Genomic DNA, 26,802 nt, shown 5'->3' on the forward strand with positions numbered 1-26,802 from the left:
AATGGGTTCTGAAAGTTCCTTCCATGCCTATGATACCCTTAAGTCTTTGATGCTAGTGCTTTTGATATTCATAACAGTGCAGGCTAAAACATCTACATTACAGTGATTATAAGATAACACCAATCACAAGATCCATCCTGAGAGTCGTTAAAATGTAAAAGTTTCTTTTACATTCAATAAAAAATGGCAGTTTAAAAGTAGCCTTAACTGGCTGAGTGTGGTGGCTCACACCTATAATCCCAGCACTTTGGGAGGCAGAGGCAGAAAGATCGCTTGAAGCCAGGAGTTCGAGACTAGCCTTGGCAACACAGCGAGACTCCATCTCTAAAACAAAAACAAAAACAAAAAAAATTAGCTGGGTGTCCTGTAGTCTTAGCTACTTGGGAAGCTGAGGCAGGAGGATCGCTTGAGCCCAGAAGTTTGAGGTTACAGTGAGCTATGATTGTATACTGCACTCCAGCCCGGTTGACAAAGGAGATCCTGTCTCAAAAAAGAGTAGCCTTAATTATCAAGAAGAAAGATTGGCCAAATAGAAAAAGATACTTATTTATCATTTTGTTTTACGCTATCATAAAGAACAATGCAAAACACTTAGCAATTGGTCATTAAAAATTTTTTTTACAACATTACTTCTAACATCCTCTGATTAACAGCTAATAGGTTTACTTTTTTTTTTCCTTAAACCTCCATTGATTGAGATTTACTATTTTTTTATATACTAAAATACAGAATATCAAGGAAAGCATGTATTTTCTATGACACAGAATAAATAATTACCTTGGTCTTCTGCAAACACTTTTAGAGATTCTAAAGCTTCTGTATACATCCATTCATGTTCCTTGAGTACATCTCTTAGTTCCTAGAAATAAGTCATTGATCTTTTTTTTAAAATCTCAAATTAGCAATTTGTAGAAAATAAAACTGTTATGCTCTCTTAAAAATGAGTTAATCACCTGAAAACACAGAATAGTCATATCTGATTATTTTACACTTCTTTTGATGTTGCTTTACAAATGCTTTCTGTATAATTTCACCTCTGCAAATACACAATAGTCTTCAAAGGGAAGGAAGCTTGAATTTTTCAGCATTCCTAACTCTCCCTATGAAGGGCTCTAGACCCCGAGGATCAAGAAATGCTTGGTCAATTAAAAATGAAATTTCAACATCCAATTAGGCTTTTAAAAACTGCCGACTTTAAAACATGTAGTTTCAACATACATAAAGAACCAGTATGGCAACAAGATTTTGCATTCAGCTCATCAGAATTCAGCAGATGTACTATCTGAACATATACTGCAGTAAATCAATAGAAGTATAAATGTATTCTAAATGTTAAACAAATAATGAGATTCTATATACGATCACAGGATTAAACAGATGCTCTTTTAGCACTGGCATGCTCGGCATGGGTCTTTAATGACTCTGAAAGTATTCTTACTACCTGGGAAGTAGAACAAAGCTTATGAAGTATCAAGACATTGACATACAGTATTACACTTTAAAATTCTTATAACAATTTCAAGGATAAGAACATGAAAAAAAATTAACCAATTACTTGATAGAGGGCAGGGTTACAGGTGGCTTTCTAATTTACATTTTATAAATGAACTCACAATTTATATTATGGTTATGTTTGTTATGATTCTAACACTGATACTAGAATTAGTAGACAAGGTAAATAAACAATGTAAAGAATTAACATGCAATACAAAAATACTTTACAACATTGATAAAAGGAGAACATTTGATTAGAAAAATGCAAAACTTACCCTATACTTTTACATGGTTGAACCCAAACACTATTTTGTAATACAAACATTTAGCATATACCAATGAAATTTCCATACACAACTACTCACCTGTTTATCAAAATTGGGAAATTCCTTTTGCAATTTCAATACAATACTTTCTTGCTTTTCCCAATTACTGCTAGATTCTTCAGACTCATTTGATTCTTCTCCCTAACGAAAAAAAAAAAAGAACCAATTTAAGAGATCATCAATAACAATGATCTTAAGGCAATGACATCTGTGTTTTGACTTGATTTGAAAATTATCACAATTGATCAGCAGAATCCAAAATGTTTCTTTTTGTTCATGTCAACACTGAAAAATTTATGCCTTTTTATTTATTTTTTTTGAGACAGAGTCTTGCTCTGTCGCCCAGGCTAGGTGCCAGTTTAGCTCACAGCAACCTCAAACTCCTGGGCTCAAGCAATCCTCCTGCCTCAGCCTCCGGAGTAGCTGGGACTACAGGCATGCGCCACCATGCCTGGCTAATTTTTTCTACTTTTAGTAGAGATGGGATCTCACTCTTGCTCAGGCTGGTGTTGAACTCCTGACCTCAAGCAATCCTCCTGCCTCGGCCTCCCAGAGTGCTAGGACTGCAGGTGTGAGCTACCTCGTCCAGCCAAAAAATTTATGTCCTTAAGGATAAAAAATATTGCTGACTTAAGATCACTGAAAGATTGATTACATATCCAATAATTCAAAGTTTATTCACATGGTGTTTAAAATGAGATAAATCTGCTAAAAAAAACTAGAATGTCCCTCAAATTAACTCAATATTTAATTCGTGTATATTAAAGTCTTCACCAAGATAATGGCTAATTAAAAAAACTGACACAAATATCTCATCTATGCTCACAATTATCTACCTACCTATAAATTTCAAATTCTGAGAGGGAAGTTTACTTTTATTTCAGTCTTGATTCACAGAATGGCTTAAAATATTAACTGCTCAGTCACAGCATAAAAATGACACAATGACAAAAGGAACTTAAGTGAAACTATATAATATTTAAGATATAAACTGAACAGATTAATCTGGAAACCGTGGCCACACATATACACAGTCTAAGCTTTCTACTTGAAGAAACTGGTTAAATTCTACATTTAGGCAAAAAGAAAAGATTCCTTATGTCCATGGATAGGAAAAATCTTGCATTCTAGTCAATCAAAAAGCATTTATCTACTCTGATTAAAACTGTACCACATGCCATATAAATAAGACAGAGAAAAACAGTCTTCTGCTTTCTATTCCACTTCCTTTATTATCCAACAAGTGAACTGCTATTTTTTTCTTTCAATGTCTAAAGTAGAAATAACTAAATCATGAGTGACACCTCTCCAGCACACAGGAATAAGATGAAGTTCCCTAACACAGAGATCAATAAAATACTATGGATATCTGCAATAGGAAGAAGAAAATTGCATGTGTTTTATAACAGTTAAGGGGTCCACGTGGGCACAGAGAACACAGAGGTTGAAGAATTAAACCACAGCTAATATTGCAAAGGGCCTAGGGTTAGTCTTTTTTCAGAAGCAACAGGATTTTGAGCAGGGGAATAATAAAACACTAATATTTGGAGAAAGCATTTCAAAACTCTCAGAAATTTATACTGCCATTTTCACTTTACAGCTGAGGACACTGAAACTCTAAGAACAGCGTTTTAAAGGTCACAGATGGAAAATAACCAGCTGAGGTGGGAATAAAAACAGTTGTCTAACTCTAGATCAGTGTTTTTCTACTACACATTTCCTAAATTTTAGTAGTTCATTTTTTAACATATCAAATGTCTATCAATAAACAAATAGACAAATTGTGGCATATACATAAAATGGAATATTATTCAGCCATAAAAAGAATGAAGTACTGATACATGCTACATTGTGAATGAATCTTGAAAACACTATGCTAAATAAAAGAGGCTAGGCATAAAAGGTCACATATTATACGATTCCATTTATATAAAATACCCAGGCTGGGTGCAGTGGCTCATACCTGTAATCCTAACACTCTGGGAGGCCCAGGTGAGAGGATCACTTGAACTCAGGAGTTTGAGACCAGCCTGAGCAAGAGCGAGACCCCATCTCTACTAAAAATAGAAAAATTAGCTGGGCATAGTGGTGCTCGCCTGTAGTCGCAGCTACTCGGCAGGAGGATCATCGCTTGAGCCCAGGAGTTTGAGGGTGCAGTGAGCTATGATGATGCCACTGCACTATAGCCTGAGCAACAGAGCAAAACCCTGTCTCAAAAAATAGAAAAATTAGCCAAGCATGGTAGTGCACACCTGTAGTCCTAGCTACTTGGGGGGCTAAGGTGGGAGGATGAGCCCAGGAGTTAGAGGTTGCAGTGAGCTGTGATGATGCCACTGCACTCTAGCCTGGGAGACAGACTGAGACCCTGTCTCAAAACAAACAAACAGACAAACAAACAAACAAAATAACCCGCTCAAACCCAAAAAACATTAATTTATAAGTCAAAGATAAGTAATTAATACTGGATAAATTAAAAAGAGAGCAAACACAGTCAAAAATTAAATGCAAACATAAATTCCCTAGCTTAGTTGTAAAAGAAAAGAAAGAGTTATTCATTTAGGTAAATTTTTCAGATTTGATATCTACAGACTCAAAATATTCTGTGCTTAAGCAGCCATAATATTGGATAAGTTATTATTTAAAAGAAAGCAGAAACGGTCACAAATTAAATGCAAACATAATTTGCCAGACTTAGTTGTGAAAGAAAAGAATTCATTTATGTGGATTTTCAGCTTTGATATCTACAAACATATCCTGCGCTTAAGTGACCAATTTTGATAATGCAATTCAAATGTAACTTACATGGTCCAGTCTTGTCTTTTTCATAGATTGATCATCATTAAATTCATCTTCCTCATATGGCTCTGAAGAAGAAGATAATTTTCTTTTCCGGGGCCCACCACCTTTTAAAGCAAAGCAGCACACTCAAACTTTGAACAGAAATACTAAGAATCAATTTAATGTTAAACAAAGGCAAAAAAGTATTATAATGAATACTAGACAGTTCCCTTGACATAAGGCCCGATGTTCCTTCTTCTAAATTATGACGGAATCAAAGAAAAAGTGAACACTCTTTGCAGTCTGTCAAAAGTAGAAATCATTGTAACACCGTATTTGTAAACCATATTATTATTTAATGCTAAAAATATGCATCACTAAATTGACAAGTAATTCTACAGAGTAATAGGGGTTCTCCCAAGTGGCTGAGTGCTCAGCAGTGAAAAAAAGTTAAGCTCTATCAAGTGACAGTTATCTGAATACCATTTAAAGACACCAATAATTTTTGAGTGTCTATTATGTCTGTAAACTATCGTTTCATTTACTTTCACAACAAACTTAAAAGTAGGTAACATTTTTATTTTACAAATGAAGAGGAACTGTGATATAGAGAGCTTAAGCATTGAATGCTTTTAACCTAAAAACAAAAGAGTATAACACAGACCATAGCAGTAACAGGAAATCTGCATATTCTGTCATGACTGAAAGAAAAACAAACTCAGGCTACCAACATGATCTTAGGAGCCATGCTATTTATTTATACTTCGTATATATTTTGTACACATTTATCTATTTCTTAAATACTTTCACTTTTAGAGAGCAAATTCCTCAAGATATAACTGCTGTTCTAATGTGAAAATATTTGCTAAAGCTACAAAAGTTTAAGATTTAAGCATTAGTTGTATCAGAACCCTAATATGCAGTTAGAAATAAAATTTCTAGAAATACAATACTCAAATACATACATGACAGCTTTTAAGTTGTCAGCTTAAAAATTTCATAACATGGCTATTACGAAATAAAACTGAATACCATTAACATTTTAAAGTATAGTAATCGTGTTGGTACAAACATGTAAATGACTTTTCCTTATTCATTTCTTAACATAAATGGGCATTTTGCACATACCAACTAATTTCTAGCATCTACTCTCAAAAGGGGGCAACCACTTCGCCATCACTGATATATTTGTTTGGGGTAAGTGAGCACTTTTAGTAATATTTGATGTTTGGAAAAAAACTTCAAACTAGATAATTTTGTCATATCACCTAGACATCCTAAAAAAAGGAAACAATAGGCTACTCCCGACAACATCAATAAATTCATACTTTTAACCTCTAAAGTAAGGCAAAAACTTTAGATTTTTGTAATTTAGTATTCATAAATGAAAACTTTCAAAACGTACTGCATAAAAATACCCTATTGTTTAATATGATGGGTGATACTATCTATAAGAGACTACAATTTGTGTTAAAACCAATGTGCAATGCCATAATTTGTGACCTATTCAAGATCACTCACAGGTATATATGAACGCCTTTTGTTAAAAATTGTCCTAAGATGTCAAAAATAGTTTCTTATCTTAATGACACTGTATATTGAAAATTCATCTTATCCTCAAGGTTAGACAAAGCTGTCATTCTATACATTACCTCAAAACGTACTATACAAAAGATAGATGTCTGATATGACTGTCCTGTCATTCCAAGATGCAGCACAGAAGTTTACTTACAAAAACAAGAAAACACGGATGTCTTATTCCCTTGTAATTTGCCACTTAACATTTTTAAAAAATGAAATAATATGAAGCACAGTGCTAGAATGAATGAGAAGAAAAAAAAAAAAACTCGGCTGAAGTTTCAATTTAATGGAAATTGTAAACTCCACTGTTTCCTTACGTAACCTCAGTACCTAAAACAGCATCTGCTACCTACTAGGAGGAGAATAATACATTTGTTACATTAATGAGTAAGCTGAGTAACATGAATTGCTCAAGGGAAAAAAAAGATTAGACATTACATGAAGCAACGTTATTCTACAACCAATTTTCAATGTAAAGATTATGGAATATTGAGATATTATGAGAGCAAGAAAGAATACGTAAAATTTCCCAAGCTATTTGGCAACCCAACAAATGTTCATTGAGCCTATCATTCTTCAGGAGCTTTTACAATAAGCCCTAGGAATGCAGTAATGAAGAAGACACGGTCAACCTTCTCTCATAACATTTTCTATCATCAGATGGCCCTTATGAACAGATAGCTAACATTTACTATGTACCAAGTACCAGGCACCACAGTAAGACACGTACATTAACTTTATCAGTTTTTCTTCACAACAACCTGTAAGTTTGGCACTATTTTACTGCTAAGGAAACAGAGACACAGAACAGTTAAGCAACACTGCCCCAGATCCCACAGCTAGTTAAGTGTAAGACAAAAAAGAATCTTGACATTCTGTGTAGACAGCACGCACACAATACTGTCCCCTTGCACAAACTGGAAGAAATTAAAGATTTAAAATATTTCACATGGATGAAATAAAATCATGTTTAAAATCCACTCAATCCACTCCAGTGAGTGGGAGAAAAATGACGTAGATAATTATTGAAGAGGGATGACAAAGCCATGGGAACACATTACATTAAGTTTCAGAAAAATTTAAAAAGTAGAAAAATCCACTTAGGAAAATGGGCATTCACTCAATAAACTGGCACAACCTTTAACAAAAATAACATGGAAGTACATATTAAAATTTAAAACATGCAAATCCTTTGATTTAGTACATAGTTTGAAATTTACCCTATAGAAATAACAAAGGTTTATGTATAAGAATATTTAATTTTGCATTATAATGAAATAATGAAAACATAAATGCTAATTAGATAGTTAATAAATTAATCCTATGGGTAGTCACAGGGGAATGTGATAGTCATTTTTTAAAATGAGATAAATTTTATTATACTGACGAGCTAACCATGATAAATCATTAAATGATTTTTTCAAAAATGCAAGCCAATATTTTACATTTTGTAACCTAACATACGTATGTGTTGTATCCTGGTATACATAAACAAAGTGAAAAGTTGAGAATGACACAAAGCAAATTTATGAGAGGTTAACAGAGTGTGAGTATGCTTTCATTAAATACTTTTTTAGTAGTAGGATTATAGATGATTTTTACTTGTTATTTTTTTTGGTATGTGCCAATTTAAAAAAATTGAGATAGCATTTACTAAAAAAATGGAGATGATTTTCTATTGGAAGCTCCTTCAAATGCCTTTATTTTATATATCAAGACTGAAACATAGCTTAAATATTTATTAAATCAAGGAATGCTGATTATCCAAGATTTTCCACAAGACATTATGTTCCTACTGACTCAGATTTGTAGACCTGTAAATAAAACCACAATGCAATTAGGAAGAATATTTAATCTTCAGGAAATCACAGGGATGGAAAAAAAATAAATAGAAGAAAGCATACTAGCATACTTAAGAAAGAAAGAAAATACACCTTCTGAAACGTCACTGTTACCAAATTTGATCTGTAGAAAAGAAGCAAAATTATCAGTGAGAAAATTCTTCCCTTTTTTTGCAGGCAGGGGTAAATATCAACCTAGAAATTTGATTCCCAAATAGCTCAGGCAAGTTACTTAGCCTTCTTAAGCTTCAATTTCTTTATCTAAAAAAACTGAAGCTATTAATACCTAGTAGGTTCTTGTAAGATTCATAAAGATGCTTGGTAAATTGTAGAACATTATTAATGAGAATACATCAACATGGCTTAAAACTAAGTTAGGCATACCTGCATCACCAAACATCAGCAAGGCAGCGGCAATTGCTCCGTCCATAGTGCTTGTTGATTCAATCAACTAACAGGGAGAAAAGATTAATGCTTTAAAAATAACACTTTAAAAGTTATTTCAGTTACTGATAGATTCAAGAAGACATACACTAAATATATACAAGGTGGGAAAGTGTGTCTACCATAGTTAAAGTTCATTACATCCTATGACAGCTTTTCAGAAAATCTGGTTTATTGTAAAAGTATGAACTTATCTAAGCGTATTTCAAAATATATCAGATTTACTTATCACTATAAAGGAAAATTAAAGCATAATCACCTATATATAGTATATTCCAGTGTTATTTTAATTACAAGGCTTTACACCAAAGCCTTAAAAACTTCCTAATTATGTGTCTAGACACTGTGTGAGAGCGAGAGAGCGAGAGAGCGAGAGAGAGAGAGAGAGAGAGAGACAGGAGCCTGGCAGATGCTTATTTACATTCCATTATTTCTGGGGGAAAAAGCACAATTCTCTCTTTTTTAAATCTAATACTTCTTAAGATGAACAGGATGAAAGGCTTTTGATTTTTATTCTATTTCTGAATTGCCTGAATTTTTTCAAGAACATATACATACTATTTTTATACTGTTCAGTAATTTTACATTTCAGAAGAAACTAAAATCCCGTATTTTTCTTGTTATATTATCACATTTCAAATGAGTTACTTGTTTTAAAAAGATCTTACTTTTTAACAATAAGCTATTTTTGTATTAAATCAAATAGTCTCAAATCAATGATGAGAGTGCTCTCTTCCAAACTAGTTTTTCCTAATCTTGGATCCTGAGATATTCTGTAAGCCCCTCTTTATTTTCCAAATAGCCAAAGCATATTCTTATCAAGCCCGGACTAAGCTTATATTTCACAACTTCTTGAATCTCACTAAATTGAACACTGAATGGGTTATCTTTATGCATATGAATTCAACGAAGTTGTTAAAATTGGTGACCAACACTAAATAAAAATCCAGCCTTTAGACTACTTGAAAAATCTAAATATCCAGTAACAATGGGCTATTACTGACAGCTCCCCTGGCCATAACCTGCTGGAGCTAGGTAGCAGCTACCCCTTTTAGAAAGATCCTGTACTCTATAATATTTGTCCACCACTTCCAAGTTACCTGCCTAACTCACAGATATGGTAACCCCTTAGTCTCAAAGTTGTGGGCAGAACTGGTGGCGGTGGTGATGATACAAAGATGAAAAAACTAAGCGTCTGCAATTAAATGGTTTACTCAACTAATAAGCGGCAGAACTAGGACTAAACTATTCACTAATCCTCAGAGATTTATTCTCTATATAAAACTTAACTGAATGCTCAATTTTTATTTGCTCTTACAATAAGACATACTCATCATAGATCAAATTTTACAGTCCAACTACAGCCACTTACTTTGTTTCTTTCTGCAGTTACTATAAATCAATATTTCTCAGTAAGGATGCTATTAGCAAGACAGTCCTTTGTTATGCAGGACTGTCCTCAGAAGTGCAGGGTGTTCACTGGCTCCAGGGCACTAAATGACAACAGTAACCCTTGACATGGGGTGGGAGTTGGGGAATGAGGGGGGTGGTGTCCAGACTATGGGGAGGTTCCCCATTTTAGAGCCACTCAAGCACCAAACAACTCACAATCTATGTGGGCTATTAAGGTTTAAATTATTATTTACAGCTGAATAATCTCACCCATCAATGAGTTAAGACGCTCAACAAGTAAATTTCTGGCATTTACCTTTATTATTACATAAAATAATAATCTTCAAACATAGGATAATTTTAGAAAAATGACTATCCACCACTAATTATACCACTTGATAGAGGAGAGATTTTATCACCATTACAGCTACAACAACCAATTATTGTAAAAGAGTATAACCTTAAGTAAATCACTGTCACTTCTTTGTGGAAAAAGTTCCTTCAAAGTCTGAAGTTTAGCATCTTTAAGATCTTCCAATTCTGAAAGGTCTTCCAATTCTGAAATATCATCATTATTTCTACGTGCCATGGTTGGAAGGCCTTGGGACTCTTCATCTTCAGATAGCTCAGAACTAAAAATATTTTCAGAGAAGAAAAAACACTTTTAGTGTATTGCTGATATTATTTCATTATATTGTCTATATAAATATACGTAAGACACAAGCACATCGAAAGTTCTTTTCAACAGTAAATGCAATCTATACTTGCCAAAGAGTAAAAAAACTTTTTAAATTTCAGTATAGTCATGTATATAAATCTACATTACCAAAGTCAGCATATTTTTTTAAAAAAATCTCAAATCTGGGCAGGGATGGAAAACAAGAAAGGCAACTACCTGGCATTTATTTTGTTAAGACATACACGCATGCCCAATGCATGCCTACTTTCTCTTTCCTAATCTTCTTTTGCCAACGCTCTGCATATCAGGTGATGTTGTCATGCTACTCCTGAGAAATTACACTAACACAAAGATAAAAGAAGTTTCGCAGCCTACCCAGGTGATCAGGATCTAAGTGTTAAAATTGAAATGGTCCCAACTCAATATAAGAATCTGCCAGAAACCATACATTTCCTCAGAAAACGGGGAGCATTTATTTCACCTAAGTTCAAGTACGGTCAGGTTAGTACGGCAGTAGAAAAGGGAACATTTACTTCACATGAGTGTTTATACTCCAACAACTAACTTTATTCCTGTTCTATTTTATTTTGTATGTTTATCCTATATAACAAGACATTTGGAGTCTCATTTTGCCCATTTAAACTCCAAACAAAAAAATCTCATTCTGAAATTTTGGTTTTTAACATAGTAGGCATTGTAGAAATCAGCACTAGAATAACAAATGAATAGAAGTTACAAAGATCAGAGGGAAAAGGGTGAGAAAATACTTAAGTGCATTCCTAATGTCAGCACACGCAGACTTTGCTAAGCAGCTTCTATTTTTGGACAGCTCACTTAGACACATATCCAGAATATTCATTTTGGTAATTTCTCTATTCATGTTAGCTCTATTGTATCCTTTAGGGCATTGGTGATGCCTAAGATTCACTCCGAATGTTTAAAAGCAAATTCCCAAGGACCAGGAGAAAATGTATTTTAACAAGCTTCGAGATTGACTTCTTGAACTTTGTTCCAAGAGACTGCTCTAAAGCAACAAGGTAAATAAATCTCCATTATCACTATGCCTGTCGTACAAATACTTGAAGGCAATTACATGTGTCTTCTTTATATTATTATATCCAGACTTGTCATTACTGATGTACTCAACTCGGAATTCTCATTCTGTCTCACTATGTGCCCTGTTCCCTACTTGACTTTACCTTAGTTCAAAGTCCTTTAGTCCTTCTTTGAAGGAACTTTTTCCTTCAAGAAAATGAAAGCATTTGAGTTGGAACCCTTTTACAATTCCTGCCCTAGATACCGATTTTCAAAGATTTCCACTCTTCTGGCTGTCACAACCTTTTCCTAGTGATAAGACTCATGATGATTCATAATGAGACAAATTCATGTGCCTCTTGATGTAAAAAAATATTCATACTTACCACATACCTAAGTTTACAGGAAATACAGACAATAGAGGAATAAATAACATAAGGAAGAAACGGAAAAATCTGTTTTCTCTAAGAAAAAACTTGATCTCTTTAATAAGTTAAAATCTAAAAGAAAAAAAAAAAAAGTGTAAGCCAGGTGAGTGGCTCAGGCCTGTAATCCCACTACTTTGGAAAGCCCAGGCAGGAGGACTGCTTGAGTCTAGGGGTTCAAGACCAATGTGGGCAACATAGCAAGACCCCATCTCTAAAAACAAACAAACAAACAAAAAATTAAAAATTAGCTGGGCATAGTGGTGCATGCCTGTAATCCCAGCTGCTCGGGAGGCCGAGATGGGATGATCACTAGAGTCCAGGAGTTTGAGGCTGCAGTGAGCTATGATCACCCCACTGTACTCTAACCTGGGCTACAGAGTGAAACTTGTCTCAAAAAAAAAAAAAAAAGAAGACAAAAAGACAAATTCCCCCTCTCAGTGCTAAGGGATTCTAGCCCTTTCTACGTCTACAGGATTCTGCTTTAACTATCTACTATCTCCTGAATTTTTTCTCTCTCCATAAGCTCTTCCTTCCAAGCCTACAATGTGCTCAAGATGACACTCATGACTTAATTCAATGTGTGCCAGGGGTTTCAGGCACTGTGGACACGGCACCAAGAAAAAGCAAACTCTCCTCTATTTCACAAATTTTATTGGACTGTTCTCTACTTCATTTCCTATGTAGTCCTCAAACACTGTTTTTACATCTTTTATACCATCTCTCAGTGAAACTGCTCTCCATAAGGACAAGAATGTGCTTTACATTGCTGTATGTGATAAAAACTTGTCATTGCTAATCTAAGTTTTCCTCTATGGTCCCATAGATTGTTGACAAATCTACCCCTGAAATCTACCCCACCCCCAGCCCATGGGTTCTGCAACATTCCTTCTGATTTTCCTTTTACCTCTCAGCCTGTCCTTCTTAATCTCTTTAACAGGCTCCTCTTCCTCTGTTCACCTTCTCTAATTACTAGAGTGACCTAGGATCTTACCTTCAGTTCCTTCTTGTTTATAAATGCATCCTTGGAGATTTCATCCACTGCCAGAGTTTCTAATATCTGCACCCATGGTTCTCAAAATGGGGGTAATTTTGCCACCAGAGGCCGTTTGTCAATGTCTGGAGATATTTTTGATTGTCTTGACTAGGGAGGCGCTACTAGCATGTAGTGGACAGAGGTAGGAGATGATGCTAAACTAACCATCCTGCAATGTATAGGACAGCCCCTCATAACAAAAAATCATTGGCCCCCAAATGTCAATAATGTCAAGGTTAAGAAATTCTGGTAACCAAAATGCCCATACATGGGGACTGAACGAATAAAACTATAGAACATTCACACAATGTAGCACTATGTAGTTATAAAAAGGAATAAGCATTTCTAGGAACTGATATGATTCCCAGGATATATATATAATGTTAAGTGAACAAAACAAAGAACAAACGACTACACATACATAGACACACTGTGTGCTATCCTTTGTGTAAGAAACAAGAAGAAAAAAGATACATGAAAAAAAGTATAACTAGAAACTAAACAAACTAGTTAGTTCTGAGGTAGAATTTGAATGGAGAAGGGATAGGAGAGGGAGTGACAGATACTTTTCTGAGTACATCCTTTGTAGAGTTTTGATTTTTGGAACCTTGTTAATATTTTAAATATTTGAAAGTAAAATATTTTTTTAAAGGGGCAAGGGAAAAACTTAGTGGGCTTAATAGTCAAGTGGTAGGGGTATAGCAATTCCAAAACTATTTTATGGCTGGGCATGGTGGCTCACACCTGTGAAGTCCAGCACTTTGGGAGGCTGAGGAAGGAAGACTGCTTAAAGCCAGAAATTCAAGACTAGCCTGGGCAATAGAGCAAGACGCCATCTCTACAAAAACATTTCAAAAAATTAGCTGGGCATGGTGGCACATGCCTGTACTCCCTACTACTCAAGAGGCTGAAGCAGGAGGGTCCCCTAAGCCCAGAGTTTGAGGCTGCAGTGAGCTTTGATTACATTACTGCATTCCACCTTGGGCAACAGAGTGAGACCCTGTCTCTAATAAAAAATTTAAAACTAAAAAAATAAAACTATTTTATGCATACTTGATGACTGAGCAAATTAGTATAAATACATTGCTATTGGTGGAAGGTGGGGTTCTTACTATAAGTCACAAAATACAGAATGAGACAAGGAAAAGCCCTGTAGTGATGGATTTAACAACATCATTATAAATAAATAATTTTTTTTAACCAATTGAGACTCCATGATAAATAAATAAATTTTAAAAAACAAACAAAAAACCCATTTTCCCTCCATCTCTCCCTTTCTCCCCCTCTCCCATCCTCCACCCTCCTTCTGCTGAAAGGTTTCATTTCTGAAAAGATTCCCACATCTACATGGTTCACTTTCTTGCCCCCTTCCCTTTTCTGACCTTGCTCTATGGAAACCATGTCCTGGCCCTGAACTCATGATCTCCCCCTTTCCTTTTGCCCGTAATACTTATCCTTTGACATGCTACATGTTTTAGTTTATTAATCTTTCTACCCAACTAGAATATAGGCTCTGTGAGGGAAGTTGGGGCTGGTTTGTTCATTGCTATATTCCTAATCATAAAACAGTGTCTAGCTCATAGAAAATGCCCAATAAATATGTTAAAATGATCTGATTCATAGACTGAAGAACAAATCATAAAGCAGTTATACATGATCAAAAGTACTAGTTAAAATAATTTCCCTATCTATGGAGGGTTAAAAAATTTAAATATTTGCTCTCACTAATATATGCTTTTTGTCTTTATTGAAAATCGCTATCCTGAAAATACACACATATATAAACACGCTCACACACTGTACCCCTCTCCATGTCTATAAATTAGGGGAAAAAAATCAAGATGTGGTCAAGAAAGTAAAAAAAAGGCAGGGGGGAATGGGAAATCACGAAAATATTTTAAATTAAGCAATTTTTTTCTGGAAAAATCTATTATACATGCAAATACAATGAACCTAATTAAGTGGCTTACAGTATAATAACTGTGTCCTTGTTAAATTTTTTCTCTTGAACTGTACTGGAGCAATTTGGGGAAACAACATCTTCACTATCAGAAGACAAATCAATATACTGTATTCCTCTTTGATTCTTGAAATATGATATACTTGCTTTTCTTTCATTATCTGGAGTTTCTGGAACACTAGAATCTTCTGCAAAAGAATAAAAAGGAGAAAGACATGTTGAGCAACCTGAAAATAAATTTGTTTTTGAAAATCACGATCGTGCTAAAAATCTCAAACTTTACTCATTGTTTCCAATCTAAAACCCAAAATTTCTACCATTTTTTAAAGAAAAAAATTAGTAGTCAACCAGGGCTGGTAGTAAAATGATTTTGTTTCATAGTTTACTTACTAGGAAGACCTTGGTTGAAACTACAAAACAGATATAAGTTTGTGTTTTATGTGCTAATCCTTTTCCCTGCGTTTTTATTTGCTAGTATTCCGTTCCTGTCTAAGAGCAAGGACACCAGAGCCCAAAAGATTCCAATCTTATCTCTTTGTTTTGTTACTTAATCTCTCTAAACGTCAGTCTCCTCATCTGTAAAACACAGATGCTAATAATCAAGAGCTAATATGCATATAAAATCAGATGATATATGTAAAACATTTAGTTCAGTAATTGGCACACAGCCACATCCCATAAACATTAGTTCTTGCACAACTGTTGGTGCATGGGCTCAACTGTGTCCCCTCCCCATTATTCATGTCTTAAAGTCCCAACCACCAATATCTCAAAATGTATTTGGAGACAGGCCTCTAAAGAGGTAATTAAGGTTAAATGAGGTCATATGGGTGGGCCCTATTCTAATGAGACTGTACTTAGAGATAGGGCTTTCAAAGTGATTAAAAGGAGGCCTACAGGGTGGGCTCTTAGTCCAATATGGCTGGTGTCCTTATAAAAAGGAGGAAAGGCTACGCCAGGACAAGGCAGGAAAGAGGTCACTTTATAAGCCAAGGAGAAAGGCTTTCAACAAGAGACCAAAAATACTTGATCTTGGGCTTCTAGCCTCCAGAATTGTGAGCAAATAAATTTCTGTTGCTTATGTCAGCCAGGATGTGGTATTTTGTTATGGCAGTCCTAGAAAACTGAACAGTATCATCTGTGCAAAACAGGTCAGTAATGTATCATAATAGGATTTCTTCCCTCCAAAGGGTAAATTCCAAAATTTTTCTCCCTTCTCCCAATAAAACTACCATTTCCCCTCATATATTTTCGGAAAAGATGAGGCCTAAGGAAGTCATAATAAAGCAAAAATCAGTCTAGTGAACTAATTTTAAAAAGCAATGACCAAATGAATCTTCAGTTCAAAGGTAAAAAATATGGCTGCCATTCTTTTCAAGGTCATTATCCAGTCCTTAAGTATAATAAATATTTAATCCTCACAATAACCTTGAGAGACACATAATATTATATCACCATTTTATTGATAAACTAAGGTTAAAAGAGAAAAGGCAACAAAATCATGTAGGAGAAAGTAGCAGATCCGAAATCCAAGCCCAAAGTTTAAACTGTTACACTCTAAAACTCTTAGCCTCCCCCAGTAATTGTCAAAAAATTAGAACAATCATTATTGAGGCTCATCAGTCAGTATGTGTAAATACAGGTTGAACATTCTTAATCTGTAATTCGTGATGCTACAAAATCTGAAACTTTCTGAGTGCCAATATGACACCACAAGCATAAAATTCCGTATCTGTCCTCATTCTGGTCAAAAATGCAGTCAAAACTTTTCATGCACAAAATTATTTAAAATGTTGTATAAAATTACCTTCAGGCTATGTGTATAGGTAAATATGAAATATAAATGGATTTTGTGTTCAGACTTGGGTCCTACCCTCAAGATATCTCATTACGTATATGCAAATACTCCAAAATCTGAAATCAGAAACTCTCTGGTCCCAAGCATTTCAGATAAGGGATACTCAACCTACTATTTGCTCTGGACAGCATCAAAACACAAACATTGGCCAGGTATGGTGGCTCGTGCCTATAATCCTAGCACTCTGGGAGGCTGATGCAGAAGGATTGCTTGAGCTCAGGAGTTTGAGACCAGTCTTAGCAAGAGCGAGACCCTGCCTCTACTAAAACTAGAAAAAAGAATTAGCCTGTGCAGAGGTGCACACCTGTAGTCCCAGCTACTCAGGAGACTGAGGGCAGGAGGATCGATTGAGCCCAGGAGTTTGAGGTTGCTGTGAGCGAGGCTGACACCATGGCACTCCAGCCCGGGTGACAGAGCGAGACTCTGTCTCCAAAACAAAAACTTCTTTTTTTCTAAGATTCGGTCCTAGCAACAATACTGAAAAGGAAATCACATGTTTTCCAAAAGAACAATTTTATAAATGTTAAGTGCAGGCTGGGTGAAGAACTGTGTTGTAATAAATCACAACTATGTTAACTGCCATAAATATGAACACACTAATTCTAATAGTTATGTAAAGTAATAAGATTACAGTCCAAACTTCCGTAAAATATGTATAAAGGTACTTTGGACTCTGATTTTACAAAATATTCCTGATATACCACAAATCATACATAAAACTAAAAATTCAGATCTTTACTGTATCAAAAAGTGGACCTAAGCTAATGAATATCCGTTGAACCCTTAACTAACGATAATACTCTGCTTTCTGACACTTTAGGGAGGCTATGGAAAAAAACCCACTTGAATAATCCAATTTTCTTTAAAAAGTCTCTTTGTTCAAAATAAAGGATAATCTTTTTTAAAACTAGCCATTTAAATGACTAAGTGTTGGGGATTTAAACATCCTCAAAGCTTGATTACCAAGTGATTAACAGAAGAAATGGTCAGTATGATATGGGGGTAAAGAAAAGTTATGATACATTTTTCAAACTCAGGGCCCCTTTGTACTCTTAAAATTGAGGGCCCCTAAGAACTTTTGCTTATGTCAGTTATATCTATAATACTCACCATATTAAAAATTAAATAAAAACTGAGAAAATGTTTAAATATTTATGAAAAAGTCAAACTCTTTACATATTAACATAAATATATTGAAGGAATGAATGACATGCCATCCCAAAATATGCCAAATTGGTGATCATTTTGAGTTAAAAACACTGGAGAAATTCTAATTTCAGAAAGGGCTGTATGATCTGTCTATTCCTGCAGGCAGCAAGCCATAGATTCCTCTGGAAGTAGTACCCTCCCCATACCTGGGAGAGAAAATAGTCCTTATCACTAGAGACAGGGAACTGGGGGCTGCCATCAACCTGAATAAACATACTGACCAAAGTAACCCTTTCCTTCCACTAGTTTTATACCCTTCAAATATCTCTTAGTGATTCCCTTAGGAATTTACTGCCCAGGGCCAGATCCCCTTCGTCCTGTCATTTCTTCTCAACTTTATCATCCTCTGTCTCAAAAGTAGGAAAGCATCTTGCTTTGGCCACTTTTTTGGACTTCACTCTCTTGTGAAGATCGCTACGTACATAACAAACTAATAAGGTTTGTGTGCTTTTCTCTTGTTAATCTGCCCGATGTTAACTTGTTTTCTAGAGCCAGCTGGAAAGTCCACATAAGAGCTAAAGAGGGGTTGGAAGTGATCTCTGGCTCCCCCAAAATGTCTTCATGACTAGATATACTCCCCCACCCAAATAATTTACTGAGGTGAGTGGCATTGTTTTACATTTGTGAAAATCTCTGGTTTAACAGAAGACAGAGGGATTTTCATATCCGTTTCTGCATTTAATCTGTTGCTGTATATTGTCTTCATTTAGATTTATGAAAAAAATCATACCTCACATAGTTCTGTAGTTGGAGAAGGGAGGAGTATTTTTATAGACTTTTGAGATTACAGTGGACATTTTCTTTGATATTGAACCCAAACTAGACAGGTGGTAATTTTTTAGGTTAGTTGCCATGTAGAATCTAAAATGATATGAAAAAACATTTTGCATTCTGTTACATTAAAACCCACTGGTCTATTTTGCCTTTTAATGGACCTTTAACCCATGCATTATTTTGTAACACTGTGCTTTGGTCATTTGGAAAATACTGGTTCGCTGAGTAATGCATATCTTCCAAATGCTGATACATTTCATGATATTATATCAAAATATTACATTTGTTAATATCATCACTGATCTCATCAGAAATGTCCTGTCAAACTCACAGTCATGGACACGGGTTTTCAAAAATTCAAACTTTCCTTTGAAAACTGGACTTTTACCACTGGCAATAAATACTGTGTGTTTCTTTGATACCAATTTGTTCATTTTGAGAAATGTCTGCCAAATCCCTAAGTCTGTGTAACCATAGTTTGTCAGTCATTCTTTCAAGCAAAATCAAATTCTGTGAAAAAACGACCAGTTAACTCAAAGCAATTGCTGAAATGCTTTCCCTTGAGAAGACTGCTGTAGTATGATATGAAATAAAGGGCATTTTACATTTTGTTTCACAAAATATTAAAAAGACATCTACCCATAAGTTGAGTTTTAACAAAATTAATGATTTTTATTGTTTCATCAACGACTCTTTAAGTGAAACTGGAATTTACAAAATTTTAAGACTACAGTGACTACTAGAATAGTTTGAAGCCCTGGCTTTGATTCACGCTAAGGCACCAGCAATCTTACCTACCACTGCTTTTGTACCATCAGTGCAAATTATCAATACAGTGAAAAGGCAAGTAATGTCCTAGTATTATTATGGCAATAGTTTTGACCTTATGGATACCCTGACATAGTCTCAGGGACTCTCCAAAGGTTCAAAGACCACACTGAAAACTGATGGACACAGTAAAAGCTTATTTAAAAAAAAAAAAAAAAAAAAAAAAATCAACCTTCCAATGTAGTCAATCACCTAGAATTCGAATAGTGCTGAATATTTAGAAATTTGTCTATTAGATTTGTCTGTTAGGACTATTTTTAAAAGCAAGCAACAGCAAAAATAGCTAGGAGCCCATGGCTAAAATGGTATTCCTGCCGCAATGATGTTTTTTGACCCAAAGTACACAAACACTTTTAAGCACTATCATAAAGATGACAGGAAGCAAAAAAGAAAAATAAAGGAGCAAAAAAGTGAAAAATTATGAAGAAAAGACATCTGCTACTATTCAATTCTGACACATGCTGAATGTTTTCTGGGTTTAAGGCATGGTTCCAGGAGGTGGGGGTTATTAAAGAAAAAAAAGGCCAAGTTGCAGTTCAACTTGTCCTAAAGAAACCAATAGTAGCCAAGTAGCCACCTACACAAACTATGTTATAGAAGCATAATTTGTACCTTGAGAGAAGAATAAACAAAATGATAAATAATGAACAAGAGGAAAACAACCTGTTTTTCCACATAAAAACAATCAGAAAAGCTATCTTATTTTATAGGTAGTATTTTCTCATTATCAAAGGGAATGGGAACATACATTGTTAGCATATGCAAGACGACTCCAAGACTCCAGGGAGTCATTCCAAATGAAATTACCCATTAGTGGTATGCACAAGAGAAGACATACCCTAGGTTTATCTAGTACCCTTTCCTCAATCTCATATCTAAGTCTACCATGAAACAAAGTAACCATTTCAAGCTCGCCAATGATTTCACCTTTTCAGGTGGTGCAAGATCAAGGTTCACTCACAAACAAAAAAAAAAAAAAAAATCACTAGTGGGAGATTATAAAGTCACACAGAAATAATATAAATCAATTTGATAATCCATAAATAAAGACAGTCTCCCAAAGGAAAATAAAAACACATAAACCCTTCTACCTGTCCTGTGGACTTACAAACACCTGCCATTTTTATATTCAAATCATGTATTGCTCTATAGTTTAATTCTCTAACATGGCAACTGATTTTTAAGGCAGTTCCTCTGAATACCAACTAAAACACATCATATATTTGTTCTTTTAAAAGGGTTATTTACCAAAACGATAGATTATAAACTCTGTATAGTCTTAACTTCAATGTCACAGTAGATAGGGAAATATCTTTAGCATCTTATAAAAGATAAATCAGACTTTCTGATGAAAGCCCTAGAAAAGACAAAGAATACACCAAATACAAGACTGAAGAGTAGTTTCTAACACATCATTCTAAAATGAAACGAGAAAGAAGAAAAATTTCAGATTAAAGCTAAAAGAAAGGGTAAAAATAAATTTTAAAAATGTAAAGGAAAAGAAAGTTATGCTATTAATATGAGATAAGGCAAAGGCATTAAACTTTTGAGAGGCACTTTTTAATAACAGAATTTATAATAAAAATATAACTGACACATCTTACCTGCATACTAAAAATAAAATGCATAAATACTGCAGGATATATAAAGCAAAGAGTCAACAGAGACAAATATGAAACTTTAACTCTCTTCTCTAAGGCCTTAACAAAGAGCAAAAATAAGAAATAATTAAGATCCAGAAAAGTACTTTTCAAATGTTTTGACTGGGACCTACTGTAAGAGACATATTTTAGATTACAACAGACAGTTTTTGTTAGATAGGTATAACTGAAACAAAAATTTCAGAAGCTCCTACTAAAAGTGATACACTTTGATAATTTTCTATTTATTCTACTCCATTAAAAATTACAGTTATATTTAGTCAAGACTCAAGAAATTGATTTTATAACAAATGCTTATGATCTATAATTTGAAAAATGATATAAATAATAGAACTCATCTATTATTTGACATATAATTAAATCTATACTTAGATTATGTACTCTTTTCAAGCACCCTTGGAACTTTTGCAGAAATTATTTCTATATTAGACCACAAAGAAAATCTCAGTAAACTCCCCAAAGAAGAAATACTACAGACCACATTCTCTGGTCACGAAACAGTGACATTAGAAGCAAATGTTAATAAAAACATGTAAGCAAATTTCTGCCACTTGGAAATTTTAAAAAAGAGAAAAAAATCTGTAAAAACCACTTCCAAACAACTTTCTGGTCAAAGAGGACGAAAAAAACATCAAAAACACATCAACATCTAGAATACATTACATACATGTCACAACACTGTAAGAATTTAAATAATCTGAAAAATTAAGATTTAAGAAACAGATTAACGGTCCCAAAGATGCAAATATACATGAGAATTTAGATTGTAATGACAGTATCTTAATGTAAGAAAAAGGATTTTTCAATAAATGGTTCTGGGACAACTGACTAGTAACTGGTAAATAATGAACAAAGGAGAAAACTGTACCACCCTTTCTTTAGTCATTATAACAAAATAAGTTTCAGATGAAATTTAAAGTTAAAAATTAACACAAAAGGCCGGGCGCGGTGGCTCACGCCTGTAATCCTAGCACTCTGGGAGGCCGAGGCGGGTGGATCGTTCGAGGTCAGGAGTTCCAGACCAGCCTGAGCAAGAGTGAGACCCCGTCTCTACTAAAAATAGAAAGAAATTATATGGACAACTAAAATATATATATACAAAAAATTAGCCGGGCATGGTGGCGCATGCCTGTAGTCCCAGCTACTCGGGAGGCTGAGGCAGTAGGATCGCTTAAGCCCAGGAGTTTGAGGTTGCTGTGAGCTAGGCTGACGCCACGGCACTCACTCTAGCCCGGGCAACAGAGTGAGACTCTGTCTCAAATAAAAAAAAAAAAAAAAAAAAATTAACACAAAACCCACAACGAGATACCAGCTCATGCTGATTAGGTTGGCTATTATTCAAAAACACAGAAAATAGCCGGGCACAGTGACTTACACCTGTAATCACAGCACTTGGGAGGCCCAGGTGGGAGGACTGCTTGAGCCCAGGAGTTTGAGACCAGTTTGGGCAACACAGCAAGACTCCACCTCTACAAAACATAAAAAAAAATTAGCTGGGTGTGGTGGCGCATGCCTGTAGTCCCAGCTACTTGGCAGGCTGAGGTAGGAGGATCGCTCCAACCCAAGAGTTTGAAGTTGTAGTGAGCTCAATCACAGCACTGCATTCGAGGCTGGACAATAGAGCAAGACCTTGTCTCAATTAAAAAAAAAAAAAAAAGAAGAAGAAGAGGAAAGAAAACAAAACCAAGCTGTAGCAAGCTGTAGCCTGGTATAAACTAGTAAAACTGTGGTTTAAAATAGTATTTACATTTCCTTTAATCTGACAATTCCATTTGCAGGCATTTCCCCAAAGATTCTATCCACATGTGTAAAAAAAATATCTGTGTCAAAGGATAGCCACTATTCTTTTGATATCAAAAGAAAAAAAAAAGACTGAAGAAAAAACTCAAAATTACTAATATAGCTTCAATGCTATATTTGGCATATAGCTTCAATAGGAAGATGTATGAATTATAACACATATATATGGGACATTCTGAAGTCATTTAAAAAATTGAGGTATAGTATATTTTATATGGACTAACATATAAAGTGTAAAAAAAATCTACTTTATGCTCTATCTCCTCTGTCTCTCAAAAAAATCTACTTTTTAATTAACAGCAAGTTGCACTGCAACATATATGTAATCTAATGCTATTTTTGTTCAAGAATCAAAAACCTGAACTATATACACAGAGGAAAAAAATATGAAAGAATAAACACTGAAATTAAATAAGGATCAGAGACTCTGCATTACACAATGCTGTATCAGTTAACTTTTTATATAACCTTTTGTTATAAAGAAAACAATAGCTAAGCAAGGAAAGTAAAAAAGGCAAAGAAAACAGATCAAACAAATGTACATTTAAAATGCACTTAAGATTTTTATGTAAGTGTAAGTACTTACTGAACTTTCTATTCAGAACAACTGAGCACTAACCCTTTTTTCACAAGTACTTTTCAACTAACACGGTAAGGAATCAGAGTGACTATCTCCAGATATAGCGATGGCTCATATTTGGCCACACACACCTACAAAAGGGGTATTGCCCAATGGTTACAGAATTGTGAAGTTAAAATGATACATTCGGCTCTGTCACTCAAAGGATCATATCTATCCACTTTTAATGCTAGCAAAGAGCGCAGTGAACTAGGTAAAGCTAGGCAAAGAAGAGTGAAGTCCAAAAACTCGATGTCTTAGCCAAGATCATACAGTCTTTATGTGGCAGAGCAATGCTCTCAGGAAAGCTTTGTATAACTGGTATAGTTTTTTTTAAATGCCTCTCGCCTATTAGCAACTGTTACTTTCAACATGACAACCACCTTGAAGCGGCAACCACTTGAGAGGACTGAACCTGTTACACCAGGACAATAAATTCATCAAGCATACACTAATGCTTTCCTCCATTCCAACTTCAAAATAATCTATAAACCCATCTATTGTTATCTCCTTCAATTTCTCCCCCAGGTAAAATGTGTCTCTATTCCTTTTCCACGCTAAACAATCCACCTGTACTTCAGTTCTTATCCCTTGATGCCTCTCCTCAAATACCTCCCACCCTTTAGTCTTTCCCTCTCCACTAACTTCTTCCCCTTAGCTAACAAATGTCCTCAATTTTCAACAATCCTGAAACATCTTTTCCTGACACTGCTTCCTCATCAAGTTTCTCTCTTTCTCTTCTTGATAGTCTCCATCTCATCACCATTCTACTGAAGCTGTCTGTTAAAGGTTAACAGTGACTTTTTAATTTACAAGAATGTGGTCCCTGATTAGTCTCCATCCAACCTGACTTCTCTACAGCATTTGTTACTCATCTCTATATACAAACTGGAAACTCTTTGTTCTTGGGTTTCTGGGGCACTATTCTAGTCAGCCTTTGTATGTTTCATTGGTTTCCCTGCCTTTGTGCATCATCAAATGATGATGTTTTTTACTGGACACCCTGCTTAGGACATGTTTTTTAACTACCACAGTGATGACTCTTAAGTTAACTTCTAAGCTTTATACCACTCTCTGAGCTCCAAACTCTAATGTTCAACCATTTACCACCTTGCTGCTGAAATATGTCAACTAATGCAAATTCAACATGTTTTAGCATCTTTCTCCTAAACCAACCTTCTAATTCAGTTGATGGTGGCAATCACCCATCTGTCCAAGCAAGGAACATTTGAGTTATCTTTAAATCCTCTACATTCAACTGATCACCAAATACTAATATTATCAAATACATGTCTCATAAAACTCCCTCAAACTGCCTCCTCTGTCATCCCTACTTCAGTCATTTCCCTACATTGAGGCTTCAATTAATACAATAGCTTCATTAATGGGTTTTCCATACTGAAATGCTCTACAGTGTGTACGAAATAAGATCCATCCACCCTGGCATAGGATATAAAGACAACGTAAAACCCAGCAGTTTGTATTTCTATCTTTTCGGCTTCATCTCTCTATTGTCCAAAACCCCTTCTTCCATATCTACTCCCCCCATCCTCCATAACACATGTGAGACTCTTCAAGGAAACACATACTTTCAACCCTTCCATCATTGGTTCCTCCAATAAAAAAATGATTCTATTGTTTAGAGTCCACTCCAAAGATCATCTGTGACTTTTTGTGATCCTCTCAAGGAAGAACAGATAGTCATCTGTGAATCACATACTGGGATCCTACTTTGCTTAATATTTTGCCCCATTATATGGTTTATCATATCGCAATATTTTAACTATATATTTACACATCATTTTCTCCTGGTGCTCTTTGAGGATCATGCTTCACTCGTATTTTTATTCTTCATGAGTAAAAAAAATATAGCAGGCTCTCTCCTCTCTCACTCATCTGCCATTATTTCAATCTCCCCCAATTCACTGTGCTCCCCAAAGCCAAAGAAAACAAGAGAAACGATGTGTAAATAACAATAATTGACAACTTTGGGCACCATGAGAGTAAAATAGGTCAGGGGGCACAGATTAAGTGTCTGCCTTCAAATTCAAAGGCTGGTTTGAGCATTGGGGATCCTGTACCAAAATGAGATTCAAGTATCCATGGCTAAGGAATGCCTGATGCCTAAGGGAACTGTTTCAAGGCCATAAAGAGGAGGAGGGATATTTAAAAATACGTAAAAAGTACTAATATCACCCACTCATCGTGCAATAATCCTTACTTTAACACACTTACTGAGGGCCTACTATGTGCCAGTCTCTGTTCTGAGCAATGGAGGTGAACAGATGAAAGAGACAGATAAGGTCTCTGCTCTCACATGGAGATACAAATACACAATGTAATGGCAGACAGTGATAAATATTATGAAGAAAAGTATAGTAGTGTAAAGCTGGGGTGGGACAGGGCATGGTGGGCTGCTATTTCAGAGTGATCAAGGAAGGCCTCCTATAAAAGGTGATACTTCACTAAGACCTAAAGAAATGAAGGGGGGAAAAAATAAAGAAATAAAGGAACTGAGTCATATGCAAATATAAACATGACAGGTCTTCCAGGCAAAAGGAAGAGCAAATGGGAAGAAGCAAATCTGGAACCTTGCTTGGCACATTCAAGAAACAATGTGACTTTGGCACCGTAAATGAAGGAGAGTGGTAGGAAATGAAGTCTTAAATCATATTAGGTAAAATAATCAGGACTAGTTGAAAAAAGAGCGATCACAGGTAATTTTGACTACAATTTCTGTCCTATAAGATAACTTAGATCCTAACATTCTACTGTAAATAAACTAATATAGCATTATCCCACAATGGCAGTATGAAAAGTTGCCATATGATGACAAAGCAAGAAAGGTCAATAGTCACATTCTACTGATGATTCACCAATCTCTACCTCCAGTCCTGACCTTAAATCTAACTGCAGCATCTTGTCCTCACCACAGGTCAACACTTGTTTCCCTCCCACCTTCCCTCCCCCACCAGGCTAAATTACCTGAGCAGTTGGGGGCAAGACCTTTGATTCTTATTTGAATTCTTAAAGGCCTGCCCAATGGCTTATACTTACTATCT

At 35.2% G+C, this 26,802-nt stretch overlaps 1 protein-coding gene across 8 annotated transcripts in view; it reads right to left on the reverse strand.

Moving 5' to 3' along the window:
• The window catches only part of SMARCAD1 (SNF2 related chromatin remodeling ATPase with DExD box 1), a 62,043-nt gene that overhangs the window by 32,975 nt on the left and 2,266 nt on the right, over nt 1-26,802 (reverse strand). For 6 of the 8 annotated variants that reach the window (XM_069485502.1, XM_069485499.1, XM_069485500.1 and 3 more), the window contains 6 exons: nt 15,002-15,179; nt 10,317-10,488; nt 8,405-8,471; nt 4,623-4,723; nt 1,860-1,961; nt 778-859 (listed from right to left, as the gene is read on the reverse strand). In XM_069485502.1, coding sequence (XP_069341603.1) covers nt 778-859; nt 1,860-1,961; nt 4,623-4,723; nt 8,405-8,471; nt 10,317-10,488; nt 15,002-15,179 — 702 coding nt within the window. The remainder of the gene's footprint in view (nt 1-777; nt 860-1,859; nt 1,962-4,622; nt 4,724-8,404; nt 8,472-10,316; nt 10,489-15,001; nt 15,180-26,802) is intronic. The other 2 variants (XM_069485501.1, XM_069485496.1) reach the window with 1 other exon arrangement.

This window comes from Eulemur rufifrons, chromosome 13, assembly GCF_041146395.1.
Source record: "Eulemur rufifrons isolate Redbay chromosome 13, OSU_ERuf_1, whole genome shotgun sequence".
NCBI classification, from domain to species: Eukaryota; Metazoa; Chordata; class Mammalia; order Primates; family Lemuridae; genus Eulemur; species Eulemur rufifrons.